This window comes from Heptranchias perlo, chromosome X, assembly GCF_035084215.1.
Source record: "Heptranchias perlo isolate sHepPer1 chromosome X, sHepPer1.hap1, whole genome shotgun sequence".
Lineage (NCBI taxonomy): Eukaryota > Metazoa > Chordata > Chondrichthyes > Hexanchiformes > Hexanchidae > Heptranchias > Heptranchias perlo.
In genome coordinates this window covers 449,860-474,051 of record NC_090370.1, presented here as the reverse complement: position 1 = coordinate 474,051, position 24,192 = coordinate 449,860, and the positions used below count along the sequence as shown (strand labels likewise).

The following is a 24,192-nucleotide window of genomic DNA, read 5'->3' as shown; positions in this document are numbered from 1 at the left end:
CTTTGAATATTCCTGAAATTTAAATTAAAAAAAAAACCTCTTTACAATTACACCGACACTCTGTTAATTACTGCAGAGAAACAGGTAAACAAATGCGAAGTTCCTTTTGCACACTAATCTTGCATATTTGGTAAATCTCTCGGATACCAGCGGCATCCGAGTCAATCTTTAACCAATCATTTAAAAGTGTTTAAAATCGGTTTACAAATACCCGCCATTAAAATGAAAGCGACGGATCATTCAACCGAGACGGGAATTTGATTTAAATCCAAGGAATCCCATCGTCTAAAATCATCAGATTTCTGCAGGACAATTTGGACTCCAAGCCGTGGGTGCGATTGGCTTTGAAATTAATTTCGTCATCACTATCCTAATGTAACTGGAATATATATAGATCGACAGATAGATAGATAGATACCTGGGGTGTTCAGGTGCATAGGGGCACAGATATATAACAGGGATAGACAGGTATATAGCTGTAGATATATATATAACTGAAATGGATAGGTGTATAGGTGTACATATATAGGTATATATATAACTCAGATAGACAGGTATATGGGTGTAGATATATATATAACTGTGATATATAGGCATATTAGGATACCGATATAAAACTGGGTTATATAGGTGTTCAGATATATAACTGAGAGAGATAGCTATACAGGTGTCGATATATATAACTGAAATAGATAGGAATATAGGTGTAGAGATATATATAACTGGGATTGACAGGTATATGGGAGCACAGATATATAGGTGTGCAGATATATAGTTGGGATAGATGGTTACACAGGTGTATGTATACATATATATAACTGGGATAGGCAGGTTACATAGGTGTGCAAATATGTAGGTGTAAAGATATATAACTGGGATAGACAGGTGTACAGGTGTTTAACTGGTATAGACAGGTATATAGGTGTTCAGATCTATAGGTGTAATTATATATATAACTGGGATAGACAGGTTCATAGATGTGCAGGTAAGTAACTGGGATAAACAGGTGTTAATATATAGAGAGGTGTAGATATATATGACTGACTAGACAGACATATAGGAGTGCAGATGCATAATTCAGAGAGATAGGTATTCGAACATATAACTGGGATAAACAGTTATACAGGCATAAATATATTATTGTGATAGACAGGTATATTGATTAGCTGATATATAGGTGTAAAGGTATATAACTGGGATAGACAGGTATATAGATGTAAATGTATATATATATATATAAACTGGGATAGGCAGGTATAAAGGCGTGTTGATATAAGTGTAAAGATATATAACGAAGATAGATCAGTGTATTGGTGTGCGTGGTTCTAGGAGTACAGATCTAAAACTGGATAAATAGGTATATAGGTGTAGATATATAATTGAGAAAGATAAGTATATAAGTGTAGATATATAAAATGGGATACATGGGTATATAGGAGTATATATATATAGGTGTGCAGATATAAAACGGGGATAGACAGTTATATAGGTGTGTAGGTATATAGGTGTACAGATATGTAACTGGGATAAACAGGTATATAGGTGTGCAGATATATAACAGAGATAGATAGGTATACAGGAGTACAGATATAAAGCTAGTCTAGACAGGTGTATAGGAGTTCAGATAAATAATTTGGATAGATAGGTACTTAGATGTAAAGATATATAAACTGGGATAGACAAGTGTATAGGTGTGCAGCCATATAGCTGTACAGATATAAAACTGGGATAGACAGGTATATAGGTCTAAAATATATAACTGGGTTAAATAGGTAGATAGGTGTATAACTGGGATACACAAGTATATAGGTGTAAGGATATTTTTTTATGGGTAGACATGCACTTATGTGTAGATATATAACTGAGATCGTTAGATATATAGGTGAACATATATATGACTGAGATAGAGAGTTACATAGGAGTACAGATATAAAACTGGTCTTGACAACTGTACAGGGGTGCAGATATATAGGTGTACACATATTTTACTGGGTTGGACAGGTATATAGGTTGCAGATATATAGGTGTACATACATAGAACTGCGATATACAGTTGTATAGGTGTACATATATATAGATGTATAGATATATAACTGGGATAGGCATGTATATAGAGGTGATGATATATAGGTGTAAAGATACATACCTCGGACAGGCAGGTATATAGGAGGGCAGGTATATAGGAGTACAGATATAGAACTGTGGTTGACTTGAATATAGGCATAGATAGATAGGTATATAGGAGTACAGATATAAAACTGGTCTAGACAGGTGTATAGGACTACAGATAAATAATATGGATAGATAGGTACTTAGGTGTGCAGTTATATAACCGGGATATACAGGTGTATAGATGTACAGCTATATACATACATATGACTGGACTGAACAGGTATATAGGCGTACAGATAAATAGGTATACATACATATAACTGGGCTAGACAGATGTATAGGTGTGCAGGTATATATGGGTATAGATATATAACTGAGATAGACAGGTAAACAGGTGTATATATATATATATATATAACTGGGATAGACATGTATAAAGGTGTGCAGGTATATAGGGGCATAGATATATAACTGGGATAAACAGGTAAATAGGTGTAAAGATTTATAACTGAGATAGTCAGGTATATAGGTGTGCAGGTATATATGGGTATAGATATATAACTGAGATAGACAGGTATATAGGTGTGCAGGTATATATGGGTATAGATATATAACTGAGATCGTCAGGTATGTAGGTGTGCAAATATATATGGGTATAGATATATAACTGGGATAGACAGGTATATAGGTGTGCAGGTATATATGGGTATAGATATATAACTGAGATCGTCAGGTATATAGGTGTGCAGGTATATATGGATATAGATTACACATATAAATGGGTTCGACAGTGATATAGGCGTGCAGATAAATTACTGGGATAAGTGTACAGATATAATTTGGGATAGATCGTTATATAGGTGTGCTGATATATAAGCGTATAGATATATAACTGGGATAGACAGGTATACAGGTGCAAAGATCTATAACAGGAATAGATAGGTGCACATGTGTATAGATATATAGCTGGGGTCGACAGGTACATAGGTGTAAAGGTATATAACTGCAATAGACATAGGTGTGCAGTTATATTTGTGCACACATATATCACTGGGGTAGACAGGTATAAAGATGTAAAAATATACAACTGAGATAGATAGGTGCATATACATATAATTGGGACAGACAGGTATATAGGTGTGCAGGTATATAGGTGTAAAGATACACAACTTGATGGACAGGTCAATAGGTGTAAAGATTTATAAGAGGGATAGATAGGTAGACAGATGTACAGATACATAATTGGGCTAGATAGGTATGTGGGTGTGCAGATATATAGATGTAATGAAATATAACTGGAATAGGTATGTACATAGATGTACAGATGTGTAACTGAAATCGATTGGTATATTAGGTGTGCACGTTTATAGGTGTAAATAAATATAACTGGGGTTTGCGGACGACACCAAATTGGGGGGTATAGTTAAAACCGAGGAGGAACTGCGACAAAATATAGGAGGACATTAATAAGTTTTCAGAATGGGTGTGTAATTGGCAAATTAATTTCAATAGAGGTAAGTGTGAGGTATTACCGTTTGGTAAGAACAATAAAGGGGCCACATACTACTTGCATAAGAGTCTAAATGGGGGAGAGGAGCAAAGGGATCTGGGGGTACAGATACACAAATCACCAGAAGTAGCGACACAGGTTAATAAGGACATTTTAAAAAAGGCAAATCAAGCACTGGGGTTCATTTCTAGAGGGATAGAATTGAAAAGCAGAGAAGTTTTGTTAAACTTGTTAGACCATGCTTAAAGTATTGTGAACAGTTCTGGTCTCCATATTATTAAAAGGATATAGGGGCACTGGAGAAGGTGCAAAAAAAAAAGCTTTACTAGGATGATACCAGAACTGAGCGGTTATACCTATCAGGAAAGACTGAGCAGGCTTGGGCTCTTTTCTCTAGAAAAGAGAAGACTGAGGGGTGACCTGATAGAGGTTTTTATGATTATGAAAGGGTTTGATAGGGTAGATGTGGAGAAGATGTTTCAACTTGCGGGGGAGTCCAGGACTAAGGGCCATAAATCATAGTATCATATTGTCATAGTAGGTACAGAACAGGAGGAGGCCATTCGGCCCATCATGCCTGTGCTGGCTCTTTGACAGAGCTATCCAATTAGTCCCATGCGCCTGCTCTTTCCCCATACCCCTATAATATTTTTCCCTTCAAGTATTTATCCAATTCCCTTTTGAAAGTTATTATTGAATCTGCTTCCACCGCCCTTTCAGGCAGCGCGTTCCAGATCATTGCAACTCGCTGCATAAAACAATGTTTCCTCATGTCACCACTGGCTCTTTTGCCAATTACCTTAAATCTGTGTCCTCTGGTTACCGACCTGTCTACCATTGGAAACAGTTTCTCCTTATTTACTCTGTCAAAACCGTTCATGATTTTGATCACCTCTATTAAATCACTCCTTAATCTTTTCTGCTCCAAGGAGAACAACCCCAGCTTCTCCAGTCTCTCCGCATAACTGATGACCCTCATCCCTGGCACCATTGTGGTAAATCTCTTCTGCACCCTCTCTAAGGCTTTGACATCCTTCCTAAAGGATGGCGCCCAGAATTGAACACAATACTCCAGGTGAGGCCTAACCAGTGATTTATAAAGGTTTATCATAACTTCTTTGCTTTTGTACTCTATGCCTCTATTCATAAAGCCCAGGATCCCAAATGCTTTTTTAACAGCCTTCTCAACTTGTCCTGCCACCTTCAAAGATTTGTGTACGTGCCCCTCCCCCCAAACAGGCCTCTCTGTTCCTGCACCCCCTTTAAAATTGGACCATTTAGTTTATATTGCCTCTCCTCATTCTTCCTACCAAAATGCATCACTGTGTTAAATTTCATCTGCCATGTGTCTGCCCATTTCACCAGTCTGTCTATGTCCTCCTGAAATCTGTTACTATCCTCCACATTGTTTACTACATTTCTGAGTTTCGTGTCATCTGCAAACTTTGAAATTCTATCCCCTATACCCAAGTCCAGGTCATTAATATACATCAAAAAAAGCAGTGGTCCTAATACTGACCTCTGGGGAACACCACTGTAAACTTCCCTCCAGTCTGAAAAACAACCGTTCACCACTACTCTCTGCTTTCTGTCCCCGAGCCAATTTTGTATCCACGCTGCCACTTTTCCTTTAATCCCATGGGCTTTAATTTTGCTAACAAGTCTTTTATGTGGTACTTTATCAAATGCCTTTTGAAAGTCCATATACACAACATCAACCACACTACTCTCATCAACCCTCTCCGTTACTTCATCGATTAATTACATAGAATGTACAGCACAGAAACAGTCACTGTGCTGAGATAGTCACTAATAAATCCAATAAAGAATTCAGGAGAAACATTTTTTACCCAGAGAGTGGTGAGAATGTGCAATTCGCTACCACAAGGAGTAGTTGAGGCGAATAGCAGAGAGGCATTTAAGGGGAAGCTGGATAGACACATGAGGGAGAAAGGAATAGAAGGATATGGTGATAGGGTGAGATGAAGTGGGGAGGGAGGAGGCTCGAGTGGAGCATAAACACTGGCATGAACCTGCTGGGCCGAATGGCCTGTTTCTGTGCTGTATAGTCTATGTAATTCTATTTAGATAGGTGTACAGATATATAACTGGGATAGACAGGCACATAGGTGTACAGATATATAACATGATGTGGAGATGCCGGTGATGGACTGGGGTTGACAATTGTAAACAATTTTACAACACCAAGTTATAGTCCAGCAATTTTATTTTAAATTCACAAGCTTTCGGAGATTTTCTCCTTCCTCAGGCAAATGTTTCAAGATCTCCTTGAAGCCTACGCATTTATACATATTGAACAATAATAAATGGTGTTTACAGACTGCCTCTGCAACTGCCCGTTGCCAAGGCAATCACCGTGTTCAGACAGAGAGGTGTTACCTGCAGAACCTCCGAATACACATTCAATAAAAAAACAAACAGGGAAAAAAAAACAGAGAAAAAAAAAAACACAGAGAGAGGCAGAAACATCCGGAAGGCAGAGAGAGCCAGCAAATGACCCATTATATTAAAAACAGATAACATTTGTTCGCTGGTGGGGTAACGTGTAGCGTGACATGAACCCAAGATCCCGGTTGAGGCCGTCCTCATGGGTGCGGAACTTGGCTATCAATTTCTGCTCGACGATTTTGCGTTGTCGTGTGTCTCGAAGGCCGCCTTGGAGTACGCTTACCCGAAGGTCGGTGGATGAATGTCCATGACTGCTGAAGTGTTCCCCGACTGGGAGGGAACCCTCCTGTTTGGCGATTGTTGCGCGGTGTCCGTTCATCCGTTGTCGCAGCGTCTGCATGGTCTCGCCAATGTACCATGCTCTGGGGCATCCTTTCCTGCAACGTATGAGGTAGACAACGTTGGCTGAGTCACAGGAGTATGAACCATGCACCTGGTGGGTGGTGTCCTCTCGTGTGATGGTGGTATCTGTGTCGATGATCTGGCATGTCTTGCAGAGGTTACCGTGGCAGGGTTGTGTGGCGTCGTGGACGCTGTTCTCTTGAAAGCTAGGTAGTTTGCTGCGAACGATGGTCTGTTTGAGGTTGGGTGGCTGTTTAAAGGCGAGTAGTGGAGGTGTGGGGATGGCCATAGCGAGGTGTTTGTCCTCATTGATGACATGTTGAAGGCTGCGGAGAACATGGCGTAGTTTCTCCGCTCCGGGGAAGCATGGTACATTGGCGAGACCATGCAGACGCTGCGACAACGGATGAACGGACACCGCGCAACAATCGCCAAACAGGAGGGTTCCCTCCCAGTCGGGGAACACTTCAGCAGTCATGGACATTCATCCACCGACCTTCGGGTAAGCGTACTCCAAGGCGGCCTTCGAGACACACGACAACGCAAAATCGTCGAGCAGAAATTGATAGCCAAGTTCCGCACCCATGAGGACGGCCTCAACCGGGATCTTGGGTTCATGTCACGCTACACGTTACCCCACCAGCGAACAAATGTTATCTGTTTTTAATATAATGGGTCATTTGCTGGCTCTCTCTGCCTTCCGGATGTTTCTGCCTCTCTCTGTGTTTTTTTTTTCTCTGTTTTTTTTTCCCTGTTTGTTTTTTTATTGAATGTGTATTCGGAGGTTCTGCAGGTAACACCTCTCTGTCTGAACACGGTGATTGCCTTGGCAACGGGCAGTTGCAGAGGCAGTCTGTAAACACCATTTATTATTGTTCAATATGTATAAATGCGTAGGCTTCAAGGAGATCTTGAAACATTTGCCTGAGGAAGGAGAAAATCTCCGAAAGCTTGTGAATTTAAAATAAAATTGCTGGACTATAACTTGGTGTTGTAAAATTGTTTACAGATATATAACAGGGATAGATAGGCATATAGATGTCGATTTATATAACTGAAATGCATAGGTACATAGGTGTAGATATATATAAAACAGAGAGAGATAGGTATATAGGAGTACAGATTATAATTGGGATAGACAGGTATATAGGTGTATAGATATATGTATAAAGATATATAACCACGATAGACAGGTGTATAGGTGTGCAGATATATAACTGGGATAGACAGGTGTATAGGTGTGCAGATATATAACTGGGATAGACAGGTGTATAGGTGTGCAGATATATAACTGGGATAGACAGGTGTATAGGTGTGCAGATATATAACCACGATAGACAGGTGTATAGGTGTGCAGATATATAACCACGATAGACAGGTGTATAGGTGTGCAGATATATAACCACGATAGACAGGTGTATAGGTGTGCAGATATATAACTTGGATAGACAGGTGTATAGGTGTGCAGATATATAACTTGGATAGACAGGTGAAGAGTTGTGCAGATATATAACCACGATAGACAGGTGTATAGGTGTGCAGATATATAACTGGGATAGACAGGTGTATAGGTGTGCAGATATATAACCACGATAGACAGGTATATAGGTGTGCAGATATATAACTGGGATAGACAGGTGTATAGGTGTGCAGATATATAACCACGATAGACAGGTGTATAGGTGTGCAGATATATAACTTGGATAGACAGGTGTATAGGTGTGCAGATATATAACTGGGATAGACAGGTGTATAGGTGTGCAGATATATAACCACGATAGACAGGTGTATAGGTGTGCAGATATATAACTTGGATAGACAGGTGTATAGGTGTGCAGATATATAACTGGGATAGACAGGTGTATAGGTGTGTAGATATATAACTTGGATAGACAGGTGTATAGGTGTGCAGATATATAACTGGGATAGACAGATGTATAGGTGTGCAGATATATAACTTGGATAGACAGGTGTATAGGTGAGCAGATATATAACCACGATAGACAGGTGTATAGGTGTGCAGATATATAACTGGGATAGACAGGTGTATAGGTATGCAGATATATAACTGGGATAGACAGGAGTATAGGTGTGCAGATATATAACTGGGATAGACAGGTGTATAGGTGTGCAGATATATAACCACGATAGACAGGTGTATAGGTGTGCAGATATATAACCACGATAGACAGGTGTATAGGTGTGCAGATATATAACTGGGATAGACAGGTGTATAGGTGTGCAGATATATAGGTGTGCTGATATATTACTGGGATAGACAGGTACGTAGGTATACAGATGTATAGATGAAAAATATATAACTGGGATTGACAGGTTATATAGCTATACTGGTATATAGTTGTACAGATGTATAACTGGGCTAGGCAGATATATAGGTAAGCAGATATATATAAGTGTAAAGAAATATAAGCTAGGTACACATGTATTTTAAAATCTTTTTATTTGTTCCCAAGTCGCTGGCAAGGACAATATTTAATGCCCAACCCCAGTTGTCCTGAGGGAAAAAAGAGTCAACCACGGTGGTGTGGGAACGGTGCCTCATATAACCCCGATCAGGTTGGGAGGCAGTTTCCCGATGCCTGTTATATAACTGGGATAGATGGCTACATGGGAATACTGATATGCACCTGAGATAGATAGACAGGACGATGCACTTTTTAAAAAATCGAGACCGAAGGTCAGACGGGGGTGCAAATTTCCAGCTGGGATACAACAGGTGCTGAAATGCAACCGGATATTAAAGGAAACCAAAAACGGCGGGAAAATGGGATTAGTGTGGAATGCTCCAGATGAACTACCTAGCACTAAGACAGGCCTCCTTCTGTGTTGTACTTTCTATAGATTCTGTGATACATAGGTAGCTAGATGCATAAATGTATCGCGGGGCCTCATAGCTACAGACGGAAAACTGGAACAAATAGATAGATGTGCAGATATATAACTGGGGCAGATGTAGAGAGAGAGAGATCTATAGATATATAACTGGGGCAGACAGAGAGATAGGTTTACAGACATATAACTGGGGCAGACAGAGAGATAGGTTTAGACACATATAACTGGGGCAGATTGAGAGAGAGGTGTGCAAATACATAACTGGGGCAGATAGAGAGCACGGTTTACAGACACATAATTGGAGTAGATAGAGGGAGAGGTGTACAGATACATAACTGGGGCAGATAGAGAGAGATGTACAGATATACAACTGGGGCAGATACAGAAAGAGGTGTACAGATATAAAACCGGGGAAGATATACAGAGATGCATACTGATCTATAACTGAGGCAGATAGAGGGAGAATTGTTCAGATATATAACTGGGGCAGATAGTGAGAGGTGTACAGATATATAACTGGGGTAGATAGTGAGAGGTGCACAGATATATAACTGGGGCAGATAGTGAGAGGTGTACAGATAAAAACTGGGACAGATAGTGAGAGGTGTACAGATATATAACTGGGGTAGATAGTGAGAGGTGTACAGATATATAACTGGGGCAGATAGTGAGAGGTGTACAGATATATAACTGGAGCAGATAGTGAGAGGTGTACAGATATATAACTGGGGCAGATAGTGAGAGGTGTACAGATATATAACTGGGGCAGATAGTGAGAGGTGTACAGATATATAACTGGGGTAGATAGTGAGAGGTGTACAGATATATAACTGGGGTAGATAGTGAGAGGTGTACAGATATATAACTGGGGCAGATAGTGAGAGGTGTACAGATATATAACTGGAGCAGATAGTGAGAGGTGTACAGATATATAACTGGGGCAGATGGAGAGAGGTGTACAGCTATATAACTGGGGTAGATTGTGAGAGGTGTACAGATATATAACTGGAGCAGATGGAGAGAGGTGTACAGATATATAACTGGGGCAGAAAGTGAGAAGTGTACAGATATATAACTGGAGCAGATAGAGAGAGGTGTACAGATATATAACTGGGGTAGATAGTGAGAGGTGTACAGATATATAACTGGGGCAGATAGTGAGAGGTGTACAGATATATAACTGGGGTAGATAGTGAGAGGTGTACAGATATATAACTGGGGTAGATAGTGAGAGGTGTACAGATATATAACTGGGGTAGATAGTGAGAGGTGTACAGATATATAACTGGGACAGATAGTGAGAGGTGTACAGATATATAACTGGGACAGATAGTGAGAGGTGTACAGATATATAACTGGGGTAGATAGTGAGAGGTGAACAGATATATAACTGGGGTAGATAGTGAGAGGTGTACAGATATATAACTGGGACAGATAGTGAGAGGTGTACAGATATATAACTGGGGCAGATAGTGAGAGGTATACAGATATATAACTGGGGTAGATAGTGAGAGGTGTACAGATATATAACTGGGGCAGATAGTGAGAGGTGTACAGATATATAACTGGGGTAGATAGTGAGAGGTGTACAGATATATAACTGGGGTAGATAGTGAGAGGTGTACAGATATATAACTGGGGTAGATTGTGAGAGGTGTACAGATATATAACTGGGACAGATAGTGTGAGGTGTACAGGTATATAACTGGAACAGATAGTGAGAGGTGTACAGATATATAACTGGGGTAGATTGTGAGAGGTGTACAGATATATAACTGGGACAGATAGTGAGAGGTGTACAGATATATAACTGGGGTAGATAGTGAGAGGTGTACAGATATATAACTGGGACAGATAGTGAGAGGTGTACAGATATATAACTGGGGCAGATAGTGAGAGGTGTACAGATATATAACTGGGGCAGATAGTGAGAGGTGTACAGATATATAACTGGGACAGATGGTGAGAGGTGTACAGATATATAACTGGGGCAGATAGTGAGAGGTGAACAGATATATAACTGGGGCAGATAGTGAGAGGTGAACAGATATATAACTGGGGCAGATAGTGAGAGGTGTACAGATATATAACTGGGGTAGATAGTGAGAGGTGTACAGATATATAACTGGGACAGATAGTGAGAGGTGTACAGATATATAACTGGGACAGATAGTGAGAGGTGTACAGGTATATAACTGGGACCGATAGTGAGAGGTGTACAGATATATAACTGGGACAGATGGTGAGAGGTGTACAGATATATAACTGGGGCAGATAGTGAGAGGTGTACAGATATATAACTGGGGTAGATAGTGAGAGGTGTACAGATATATAACTGGGACAGATAGTGAGAGGTGTACAGATATATAACTGGGACAGATAGTGAGAGGTGTACAGGTATATAACTGGGACAGATAGTGAGAGGTGTACAGATATATAACTGGGACAGATGGTGAGAGGTGTACAGATATATAACTGGGGCAGATAGTGAGAGGTGTACAGATATATAACTGGGGTAGATAGTGAGAGGTGTACAGATATATAACTGGGACAGATAGTGAGAGGTGTACAGATATATAACTGGGGCAGATAGTGAGAGGTGTACAGATATATAACTGGGGCAGATAGTGAGAGGTGAACAGATATATAACTGGGGCAGATAGTGAGAGGTGTACAGATATATAACTGGGACATATAGTGAGAGGTGTACAGATATATAACTGGGACAGATATTGAGAGGTGTACAGGTATATAACTGGGACAGATAGTGAGAGGTGTACAGATATATAACTGGGGTAGATAGTGAGAGGTGTACAGATATATAACTGGGGGAGATAGTGAGAGGTGTACAGATATATAACTGGGGTAGATAGTGAGAGGTGTACAGATATATAACTGGGACAGATAGTGAGAGGTGTACAGATATATAACTGGGACAGATAGTGAGAGGTGTACAGATATATAACTGGGGTAGATAGTGAGAGGTGTACAGATATATAACTGGGACAGATAGTGAGAGGTGTACAGGTATATAACTGGGACAGATAGTGAGAGGTATACAGATATATAACTGGGGCAGATAGTGAGAGGTGTACAGATATATAACTGGGGCAGATAGTGAGAGGTGTACAGATATATAACTGGGGTAGATAGTGAGAGGTGTACAGATATATAACTGGGGTAGATAGTGAGAGGTGTACAGATATATAACTGGGACAGATAGTGAGAGGTGTACAGATATATAACTGGGGTAGATAGTGAGAGGTGTACAGATATATAACTGGGGTAGATAGTGAGAGGTGTACAGATATATAACAGGGGTAGATAGTGAGAGGTGTACAGATATATAACTGGGGTAGATAGTGAGAGGTGTACAGATATGTAACTGGGACAGATAGTGAGAGGTGTACAGATATATAACTGGGGTAGATAGTGAGAGGTGTACAGATATATAACTGGGACAGATAGTGAGAGGTGTACAGATACATAACTGGGGCAGATAGTGAGAGGTGTACAGATATATAACTGGGGTAGATAGTGAGAGGTGTACAGATATATAACTGGGGTAGATAGTGAGAGGTGTACAGATATATAACTGGGGTGGATAGTGAGAGGTGTACAGATATATAACTGGGGCAGATAGTGGGAGGTGTACAGATATATAACTGGGGTAGATAGTGAGAGGTGTACAGATATATAACTGGGGTAGATAGTGAGAGGTGTACAGATATATAACTGGGGTAGATAGTGAGAGGTGTACAGATATATAACTGGGGTAGATAGTGAGAGATATACAGATATATAACTGGGGTAGATAGTGAGAGGTGAACAGATATATAACTGGGGCAGATAGTGAGAGGTGTACAGATATATAACTGGGGCAGATAGTGAGAGGTGTACAGATATATAACTGGGGTAGATAGTGAGAGGTGTACAGATATATAACTGGGGCAGATAGTGGGAGGTGTACAGATATATAACTGGGGTAGATAGTGAGAGGTGTACAGATATATAACTGGGGTAGATAGTGAGAGGTGTACAGATATATAACTGGAGCAGATAGTGAGAGGTGTAGAGATATATAACTGGGGTAGATCGTGAGAGGTGTACAGATATATAACTGGGGTAGATAGAGAGAGGTGTACAGATATATAACTGGGGCAGATAGTGAGAGGTGTACAGATATATAACTGGGGTAGATCGTGAGAGGTGTACAGATATATAACTGGGGTAGATAGAGAGAGGTGTACAGATATATAACTGGGGCAGATAGTGGGAGGTGTACAGATATATAACTGGGGTAGATAGTGAGAGGTGTACAGATATATAACTGGGGCAGATAGTGAGAGGTGTACAGATATATAACTGTGGCAGATGGTGAGAGGTGTACAGATATATAACTGGGGTAGATAGTGGGAGGTGTACAGATATATAACTGGGGTAGATAGAGAGAGGTGTACAGATATATAACTGGGGCAGATAGTGGGAGGTGTACAGATATATAACTGGGGTAGATAGTGAGAGGTGTACAGATATATAACTGGGGCAGATAGTGAGAGGTGTACAGATATATAACTGGGGTAGATAGTGAGAGGTGTACAGATATATAACTGGGACAGATAGTGAGAGGTGTACAGATACATAACTGGGACAGATAGTGAGAGGTGTACAGATATATAACTGGGGTAGATAGTGAGAGGTGTACAGATATATAACTGGGGTAGATAGTGAGAGGTGTACAGATATATAACTGGGGCAGATAGTGAGAGGTGTACAGATATATAACTGGGGCAGATAGTGAGAGGTGCACAGATATATAACTGGGGCAGATAGTGAGAGGTGTACAGATATATAACTGGGGTAGATAGTGAGAGGTGTACAGATATATAACTGGGGTAGATAGTGAGAGTTGTACAGATATATAACTGGGACAGATAGTGAGAGGTGTACAGGTATATAACTGGGGTAGATAGTGAGAGGTGTACAGATATATAACTGGGGCAGATAGTGAGAGGTGTACAGATATATAACTGGGGCAGATAGTGAGAGGTGTACAGATATATAACTGGGGCAGATAATGAGAGGTGTACAGATATATAACTGGGGCAGATAGTGAGAGGTGTGCAGATATATAACTGGGGGAGATAGTGAGAGGTGTGCAGATATATAACTGGGGTAGATAGTGAGAGGTGTACAGATATATAACTGGGGCAGATAGTGAGAGGTGTACAGATATATAACTGGGGTCGATAGTGAGAGGTGTACAGATATATAACTGGGGCAGATAGTGAGAGGTGTACAGATATATAACTGGGGCAGATAGTGAGAGGTGTACAGATATATAACTGGGGGAGATAGTGAGAGGTGTACAGATATATAACTGGGGCAGATAGTGAGAGGTGTACAGATATATAACTGGGGCAGATAGTGAGAGGTGTACAGATATATAACTGGAGCAGATAGTGAGAGGTGTACAGATATATAACTGGGGGAGATAGTGAGAGGTGTGCAGATATATAACTGGGGTAGATAGTGAGAGGTGTACAGATATATAACTGGGGCAGATAGTGAGAGGTGTGCAGATATATAACTGGGGTAGATAGTGAGAGGTGTACAGATATATAACTGGTGGAGATAGTGAGTGGTGTACAGATATATAACTGGGGCAGATAGTGAGAGGTGTACAGATATATAACTGGGGCAGATAGTGAGAGGTGTACAGATATATAACTGGGGCAGATCGTGAGAGGTGTACAGATATATAACTGGGGCAGATAGTGAGAGGTGTACAGATATATAACTGGGGCAGATCGTGAGAGGTGTACAGATATATAACTGGGACAGATCGTGAGAGGTGTACAGATATATAACTGGGGTAGATAGTGAGAGGTGTACAGATATATAACTGGGGTAGATAGTGAGAGGTGTACAGATATATAACTGGGGCAGATAGTGAGAGGTGTACAGATATATAACTGGGGCAGATTGTACAGATATATAACTGGGGCAGATAGTGAGAGGTGTACAGGTATATAACTGGGGTAGATAGTGAGAGGTATACAGATATATAACTGGGGTGGACGGTTAAATTATCTGTGATTTCCAGAAACACACACACACACACACAGAAATACTCGACAGCCGCAGATAATTCCCTTTTTATGCACCCATTAAATCTCCTAATGTAGGTACACTACAGTATCCAGTTTTCATGGCTATAGCAGTAATATTTACGAGTCGCTAAAACAAATGAAATAAATAACGGACAGGTCCCACAGAGCGGTCACTAAACTTTGCTCACACGTGTTGCCATTGCCCAGGCATTGGGGACCCCGCTTTCTATTTGCACGAAGATTTGCAAGTGACGTGATGCGTGCAAGAGGTGACTAAACTAAGGAATATTACATTTTCAAACCATCGCTCAGACACACACGCACAAACACCGCCCCCCCCCCCAAAAAAAGAATGATCTTTAAGTTTTGTTAACCTGAAGAGTCAAGTTTTAAAAAAATCCGAAACCCTTAATTTAACCAGACCCACTTAAATGGCCAGCTCTGTATATAATTCAACGTTTTAATAATATTTAAAGGCGGTTTCGGTTCGTGCGACGCAATACCAGTCTGTTAAAAAAAAAATCTTACTTTAAACTCTATTTTTAAAAAAAATTCGCTCGTGCAAATGAAACGCTTTCTTTCCAGTTTTTGTTCGTTGAGCATAATTTAAAATGACGCCCTCCGTGTAACTCTGCAGGTTTTAATCTCTCCCTCTCCCCCCCCCCCCATATATTTTTCTCCTGCAAACCATTCCATCAGCTGCAGCTCAATTTTCAATATTTGAAATTAGCCGGCGGTGACCTCCCTCGAACTGAGTTCGAGTAATTCCCGCCGGAAATTAAAACAGAACAAAAACACACACACACACACACACACACAGAGAAAGAGGCACAAACTCAGAGTGATGTTTTAAAAGAGAGATTTAAATAAAGATTATACTGGCACTCAAAGAAAACGGAGAAACTTGACAGTGGAACACTCTCACAAAAGGGGAAAAAAATAAACGCCACTGGATGCCATCGAATCGCTGTTTCTTGTTTAATTTTAATGTTACAAGTTGGTCCATTCCATGAGATATATCCTTACATAATTCAGACTCAAACGCCAAACTGGCTGTTTTAATCCAAAAACAGAAAATAACTCACCCGCGATTGTGGCTGGGTTGGTTTTTTTTTTGCAAATGATAAACTCATGCCAGGAAATAGGGATTAATTTCTACGTTTGATTATAAAACACTATTCGAGAAATAAACAAACATTGGAGGCAATACTTTTTTTGCTAAATGTATTCTGATTCTCAAGACGTGAGCGTACAAAATATATATATATATATATATATATAAAATCCCGGTTATTTTTGTTTTAAATTTTCGGTTTAAAGTTTCAGGGAAGTACCTGCATCTTGTTTCTGGGCGCCAACATTCGCTCTGATCCGCATCTTAGCAAACAATTCCCAGGCAGCCGAATGAAACCAGGAACTGGCGCCATTAAAACACTCAGGCACACACACACACACAAACACACACGCCGGAGCCAAAGTCGATTTCAAAGTCTAACTAAAATCTTGACCTTGAAAAGATATACAAAAAACTCAAAAACAGTAGGAAAAAGTTCAACGGTAAGGCCTTTCTCTTTTTCTAAAAAAAACAAGAAAATTACAACTTTGTAAGCGTTTGTATTTTGTAGTCACAGGAATCGAGGCCCGCTGATAATTCTTCAAACGGGTTTAAAACCCAACCTCGAACGGGTTTTAAATCAACTCCTCGGACCGCACATTTAAAAAAAAATAATACATTAAAAGGAATGAAAGGATTACTTTTAAGCTTCAATTTGAATGAACATTAAATGTAGTGTTTTGCGATTTTAGATCTCCGCCCGTCGGAAGCAGCCGGTTGAGCAAGAAACACATAGAATCAAATTAAAAATCCGTATTTATAATTTAAATGAAAGCTTCGCTTTTTTTTGTGTGTAAAACAAAACAGACTCAAACATCCTTCAACGGAAAAAGGGAAATCTCCGGAACGTGCGACTCGGAGCAGCAAGTTTATAATTTCTCCAATTTAAAACAAAAGTGGGGTTTTGTTAATGTAAAAAAAATCTTCGTTCATTCCTAGCTATCGCCACACATTAAACTATACAAGAAAATTATTCGTTTTGAATCCCCTTGGTTTTAATTGATGTAGTCGCGGTTTGTACTGATTATAAACAAAAGCGTTTTCACACCAGGGACGAAAAAAAATAAAATCTGTAACTGGAAACCAACCTGATACGTATTATGTTCAAATAATTTTAGAGCCGTTACATTGTCGTTCGCGGTATATTTTTTTCTGATAAGGGGAGCTATTTAATCAGCTAAAACATATATTTTTTAAAATCCAAGGCCTGTATGCGTGCAAGTGCCTTACGGCTGAAACTCCCTTTTTATTTTTTGTTAACGTTTTACGATAAAATAATGCTTTAAAAGTAGACAATTAAGGGAAATTAATTAAGGATAAAAATTCGCTGGGTTTAAGCGGGTTAATAAAATTACTTGAGGCGATTTTATTTAACGCGCAAAAATAAAACCAAAGCAAAAACGAGGGTCGTATCTATTTATTTATAAATCGACCAGACTTCTTTAATTCTGCTGGGGTTTTTTTTAATTCCAGAGGTTAAAATAATAATGTTAAACCAGTGTTTCAAATCTAACCATCGTTAAATAAAGTGCTGACTTTAAAACAATAAACAAAGACACATAACTGGGGTTTCTGTCTCACGTTCACTCCCGCTTTCTTGCTATTAACTGGCGAGTGTTTCAAAGGAAAGAAATTATCTCTTGAAATATATTTTAATTTGTTTTTTTTTTAAAGAACATACGTTACCGGGTTATTTTACACTATTTAAATTAAAAACACAAAAGCCGCAAGGAACTCTGCTGCAGAAAGGTATCGGGGAATTGCATGCATGTCCCCCTTGTGTATATGTGTGTGTATGTGTGTGTGTGTGTGTGTGCTCTCTGAGGGGAGGCGGTGTTTCCTGGGCTTGCAGTTCCCCCCTTTCTCGGCTAGATGTCGCTGTTACTCCACCGCCCGCTCCGCCGCAAAGCAACTTGACCCAAGTGACGTCACCAAGGTTCCAAACATCAAGGCCATTTTCAAATTTCATTGGTCTGCTAATCACGTGGGCAGCCTTCCCCCCCACCCCCTCCCACTCCCCCCACCCCCACCCCCCCGCCCCCACCACACACACACACAAAAAAATGCATCCATAATTCTGTTGCTTATATATTTTTTTCCAAATCCCCAAACCCCCGCCCCCCCCCCTTCTAAAACATGTCAGCCTACAGCGGCTATAATCTTCCTTGCAATCCCCCCTGAAAATGTCTTGCCCCAACAATGTTGCATCCAATATCTACTTGATGGATTCGCTGGCCGGGGTGTGCAGAGGTGAGAGTTACTGCACCAGTGCAGGGATGTACATGCAGGCGGGGGGCGAGTTCAACTGTGCGGTTCGGAATTGTGGTTTGATTCCAGCTCTGTCCAAGCGGGACGAGGTGAGCACCCCAAACCTGCCTCTGGCCGGCTACCCGTACCTAACTCAACTGGAAGGATGGAGCGAGCCTCCGAAGGGCTACCGGGTCGAACAACCTGTTGCCAGGACGCTGCCTGCCTGCTCCTTCCCCGCCGCTGTCAAGGAAGAGGACGTTTGTTGCATTTACGGTTCGGAATCTGCGGCGAAAGGGGCCGCCGAAGGCGCACTGTTCCCTCGCTTGACGCCGGAACCGGGCGCCGCCGACAACGAAGTGCCAGTGCCCGGTTACTTCCGCGTCAGTCAAGGTTACCCGACCGCGACGGGGAATTCACCGCAATGTAACGCCGCCAGCCGCTTCGAATCCGGCTTCGAGCCGGCGCCCAACCTGGGGCGGATTGACAAGGCGCGCACCGAAGCAACACCGACAGCAGCCGGCGGCGGGAGCGGCGGCGGCGGGGAGACTTTCAAAGACCACCCCAAAAATAGTAACGACGAAACCGGCGATTCGCATGACCTTGTGGGCGACGCCGGCGGCGATGATTCGTATCGCGGTGGTCCAAAAACGGAGTTGAGGAGAGAAACCGGCCAACAGAGACCGGCAGCACAAAAAGACATTGTGATTGTTCCCTCTAAGGAAGCCGAATTAAGTTCAGAGCCTTCGGATAATGAAATCAAAGGTAAGCAGTTGGGGGGGAAAACAGACAGGAGTCCCAGATTTTAAAAACCACAGCTGAAAATTTTAATCTAAAACAAACGAAAATATTTGTTAAGGCTGCAGAGAAAGAGAGAGAGAGAAACAGATTGATTCAATTCCCAAGGTCAGAATGAGGCAGCACGCTCAGTAAACGATTCTCTCTTTGTGTTTTTAATTTTGATTCTTGGCTGGGTTTATTCATTCCAAAGTACACATCAGCAACATTTCAATAAACCGACGCGGGTCCAAGGCTTCACTGCTGGCTGTGGCGTCTTCTCAAGTTATGATAACTCTTTTGTGGGTTTTTAAAAAAATGTAAAACACACAAACAAATCTTAAAACTGCCACACTGCCGCAACCCATTAGTAAGGAGAATCTGAACGTTCTTTTAGGTTTTATATATATACTTTTTAAAAAAAAACTTCAAGTGCAGAAAACGAGTAAGTGGGGCAGACTTTGCGCGTTTAACAGAAACACAACTCCCTCCATTTCATTCAATAAAAAAAAATAAATGAACGGATTAACTGTGTGAATATCGAATTCTTTATTAGCCAGCAAAACAAATTGCAGGGCCGCTTTGAATTTTGCGATGGTTTGGCGATCTATGTTGGGGTTAGATTACAATTTCTTTATTAACAGTAAACCAAAAAGGGTTTGAAATAAAAAAAGACAAAAGTTGGTTTTCTGGGAACTCTCACGCCAGCTTTGAAATTCTCGGGTGGGTTTATTTATTTTTTCTCTCAGAAGGAAAATGACAGCCACGTTTTAAAAATTCGGTCCATTCCATACACGGCGAGGGAGAGGGAGGGTGAAGAGATTTTAGAAACACGGCATGTGTAATCTACGAAGGCAATGGAGCGAATTCGCAGTTGACCGCGAAATAAACAGAGAGAGAGGGGGGCGGGGGGGGGGGGGGGAAGGAAATTGAGGGAAGCTTTCGGTTTTGTGCGGTGTTAGGTTCAATTGTACAGGTCAAGTGTACTTTTTAAAATTTCCTCCCTACCTCCCAGATGCTCTCTACGGCTGGCGGAATTACGGCGCAAATTGTTATTATATGAAATATAAGGGGAGAAGAGTCGGGGGGTGGGGAGGGCGAGCTGCCGATATTACTGTAGAGTTTCACAGCACACGGATAATTCTGACTAAATAGAAATCGGTTTTCTCCGACTCAACAAAATCACGCGCATGCATTCGAGATTTTTCTTGACACAAATCTACAAACATATATATATATATTTTTTTTAACAAATAAATAAATCTCTTTTGAGCCGACTGTAAAAACTAGTTCCTTTTGAACATCAATGTTAGGCGTGGGCGCACAATTGAAGTGAAGAGGCAGATATTTAATGCAACTTCTCTCTCTCTTTCCCTGTAAAACTAACAAACCATGTTCAGGGCGCCTCACGATTTCCGCGCAAGTATCACAGCAATCTCACGTTTAGTCCTCCGTTAGAGTTTTAAGTGAAATTTAATAAAACCCTACCCTTTTTTTTCTTTTGCCCTCCAGCTTTTAAAGTTTATTCCGAATCGCACATTTTGTAATCTTACTCATGTGCAACCTGTGATCTTTTTTTCCCTCAAATATATCAGCATGTAATTCAAGTCTATTTATATGTCTATATAGCTATATAAATGGATGGATCTATCTATAATCTGTCTCTCTCTATCTCTCTATCTATCTATCTGTCTGTCTATCTATCTATATATCTGTCTCTGTCTTTCTATCTATCTATCTGACTATTTATATATCTATATATAGATGGATCTATCTACAATCTATCTATCTATCTATCTGTCTATCTATCTATCTATCTGTCTATCTATCTGTCTATCTATCTATCTATCTGTCTATCTATCTATCTGTCTCTGTCTTTCTTTCTATCTATCTGACTATTTATATATCTATATATATAGATGGATCTTTCTATAATCTATCTCTCTATCTATCTATATCTCTATCTATCTATCTATCTATCTATCTATCTATCTATCTATCTATCTATCTATATATCTGTCTCTGCCTTTCTATCTATCTATCTGACTATTTATATATCTATATATGGATGGATCTATCTATAATCTATCTCTCTATCTATCTATCTATCTATCTATCTATCTATCTCTCTATCTCTCTATCTATCTGTCTATCTACCTATCTATCCATCCATCTATCTATATGTTTCTTTCTTTGTCTTTCTATCTCTCTACCTACCCGTCTCTGACTTTCTGCCTAGTTTAAATCTATTTCTATTTATTGTCTATCTATCTACTACCTGTCCCTGTCTGTCTATATTCCATCTATTTCTATTTATTATCTATCTCTGTCTGTCTGTCTCTATCTATCTTTCTATGTATTTAGAAAGAAAGCAATCTAACAGTATTATATTCTAGGCAACGAAGTGTTTAACCGTAATTGCAATATTTCCGCCTATTGTCCGCCGACGATCCTTTATACACAGGGGTTATTATTATATATTAATTATTTGTTCACCTGTTTTAAAACTAGTACCCATTCAATTTCGTCTGGCAATAGTATTGATTGTGTGATTTAAAACGGAAAAAGGACACAGCTAACTATCAAAGTGCAAGAAGTAAGTATTGTCCCTTTGCTTTCTCTCTATCTGTCTGTCTCTCTCTTTCTCCATCTCTCACCGTCTCTCTCTCTCTCTTTCTGTGTGATCCAACATCTGACTATCTAGACGGCGAACACATTAGCTGTTAAAAAAAAAGTTTACCGTCCTACATCCAACTCGTACAGGTAGTCAGACCGGGGAATGAGACGGTGGCTCGGGGCCTGCGGGAAAGGGAAAGGCGAGAGGCGGATAGAGAGAAGTGCAACGCGTTCTGAAATTTCAAATAACACTCTTATACTCCCAACAGAGGGGATCAAGGGCGCAAACGTGTCTGGGGGCTGGCTGACGGCTAAAACCGGGCGGAAGAAGCGCTGCCCTTACACAAAGCACCAAACTCTGGAGTTGGAGAAAGAATTCCTGTTCAATATGTACTTGACTCGCGAGCGCCGCCTAGAGATAAGCAAGAGCATCGACCTCACCGACAGACAGGTTAAGATTTGGTTTCAGAACCGCCGGATGAAACTGAAGAAGATGAGCAGGGAGAACCGGATCAGAGAACTAACCACTAACTTTTCCATTTCATGAAAAAAAGCGTTTCCCCGCCCCCCCCCCCCCCCGCCCCCCGCCTGTGGGCGTCCAGCCCGAAGACTGAAAGACTATTTTGCACAGAGAGAGAGAGAGAGATGTTGCATCAAGATTCGCCTATCCTGATTGGGTAGTGCGTGTTTATGTTAAGGATAGGCACGTTAAATGAAGTTTTTTTTTGTGTATTTTATCCATCTGGTAAATGTCTAACTTATTATATGCCATAAAATGTGCTATTGTCTTGTTTTTTTTTCTTTAAAATACTTGATTAAATGTTGAATGGATATGTAACAAAGCCAAGTTTAGCAAACAGCAAAGCCCCAATTCTTCCATGTATTATCCTGTAAGGTAAGAGTTAACTTTCATTAAAATGTCTGTCTGTTAGCCTTAGATTCATCGCGGAAAAACGTCCTCGCCGAAAATGCTCACCCTTTGCTATTACAGCAAGTTTAGATCTGACTGACATTGCTACTGACATTTTAAAAGAAAAATAAAAGACTGACGGAATAAGTATGCTCGTCATATTATGGAAAAAAAATGAGCCAAGTTCATTGATATTGTTAAACAGTTGAACTCGGACGTGTGTGTGTGAGTGAGTGAGTGTGCGTGAGTGAGTGTGTGAGTGAGTGTGAATGAGTGTGAGCGTGTGTTTGAGTGGATGTGATTGAGTGTGTGTGAGCGTATGTGTTTGAGTGTAAGTGTGTGTGTTTGAGTGTGTGTGAGTATGTGTGTGTGAGAGAGCAAGTGTGTGTATGAATATGTGTGTGTGAGAGAGTGTGTGTAAGTGAGTATTTGTGTGAGAGTATGTGTGTGTATGAATATGTGTGTGAGAGAGAGTGTGTGTGTGAGTGAGTATTTGTGTGTGAGAGAGAGTCTGTGTAAGTCAGTATGTGCGTGTGAGAGAGCAAGTGTGTGTATGAAAGTGTGTGTTTGAGTGTGTGTGTGAGTGTGTGTGAGAGAGAGCAAGTGTGTGTGTGTGTGTCAGAGTGTGCGTGTGCATGTTTGAGTGTGTGTGTTTGTGTGTGTGAGTATGTGTTTGAGTGTGTGAGAGCGTGTGTGTGAGTATGCGTGTGCGAGAGAAAGCAAGTGTGAGTGTGAGAGAGAGAGAAAGTGTGAGCGTGCGTGTGTTCTTACATCATTGTCTCAAATAAATCTGTGTATTTATTATAGCGGGTTCGTTTAACAAAATTAACCAGAGCAGGAACAAAACAAATTTAATTGAACAATTCCCCGCATTTTAGTTTGGGGGAAGGGAGTGGGAGTGGGGGTTTCAGTGGGTGGGTTGGAGAAGCGGCGCGAGTGGATTTAATATTGCTGAGCGGCTATAACCTTGATTTAAATATTATCCAGGTGACCAGAATCAGTCAAGGTCAGGACAGTGCTAGCGAGCGTTGGAGGTGGATTTTACGAGGTGCAAATATATAACGTGTGCAGCAGTTTAAAATAAAGAGAGAGAGAGAGGGCGAGAGAGAGAGAGGGAGATGCATTTAAA

General features: G+C 40.6%; 1 protein-coding gene across 2 annotated transcripts in view; it reads left to right on the top strand.

Annotated features, from left to right (window-relative positions):
• Positions 1-23,248, top strand: part of LOC137307051 (homeobox protein Hox-C10-like) — a 30,249-nt gene extending 7,001 nt beyond the window's left edge. Inside the window, exons 2-4 of one of the 2 annotated variants that reach the window (XM_067976398.1) lie at positions 4,552-4,697; positions 18,851-19,525; positions 22,423-23,248. In XM_067976398.1, coding sequence (XP_067832499.1) covers positions 4,667-4,697; positions 18,851-19,525; positions 22,423-22,700 — 984 coding nt within the window. In that variant the 5' untranslated portion in view covers positions 4,552-4,666 and the 3' untranslated portion in view covers positions 22,701-23,248. Of the gene's footprint in view, positions 1-4,551; positions 4,698-17,959; positions 19,526-22,422 lie in introns of those variants that run through there. The other variant, XM_067976397.1, reaches the window with a different exon arrangement.
• The last annotated feature ends 944 nt before the right edge of the window (positions 23,249-24,192 follow it).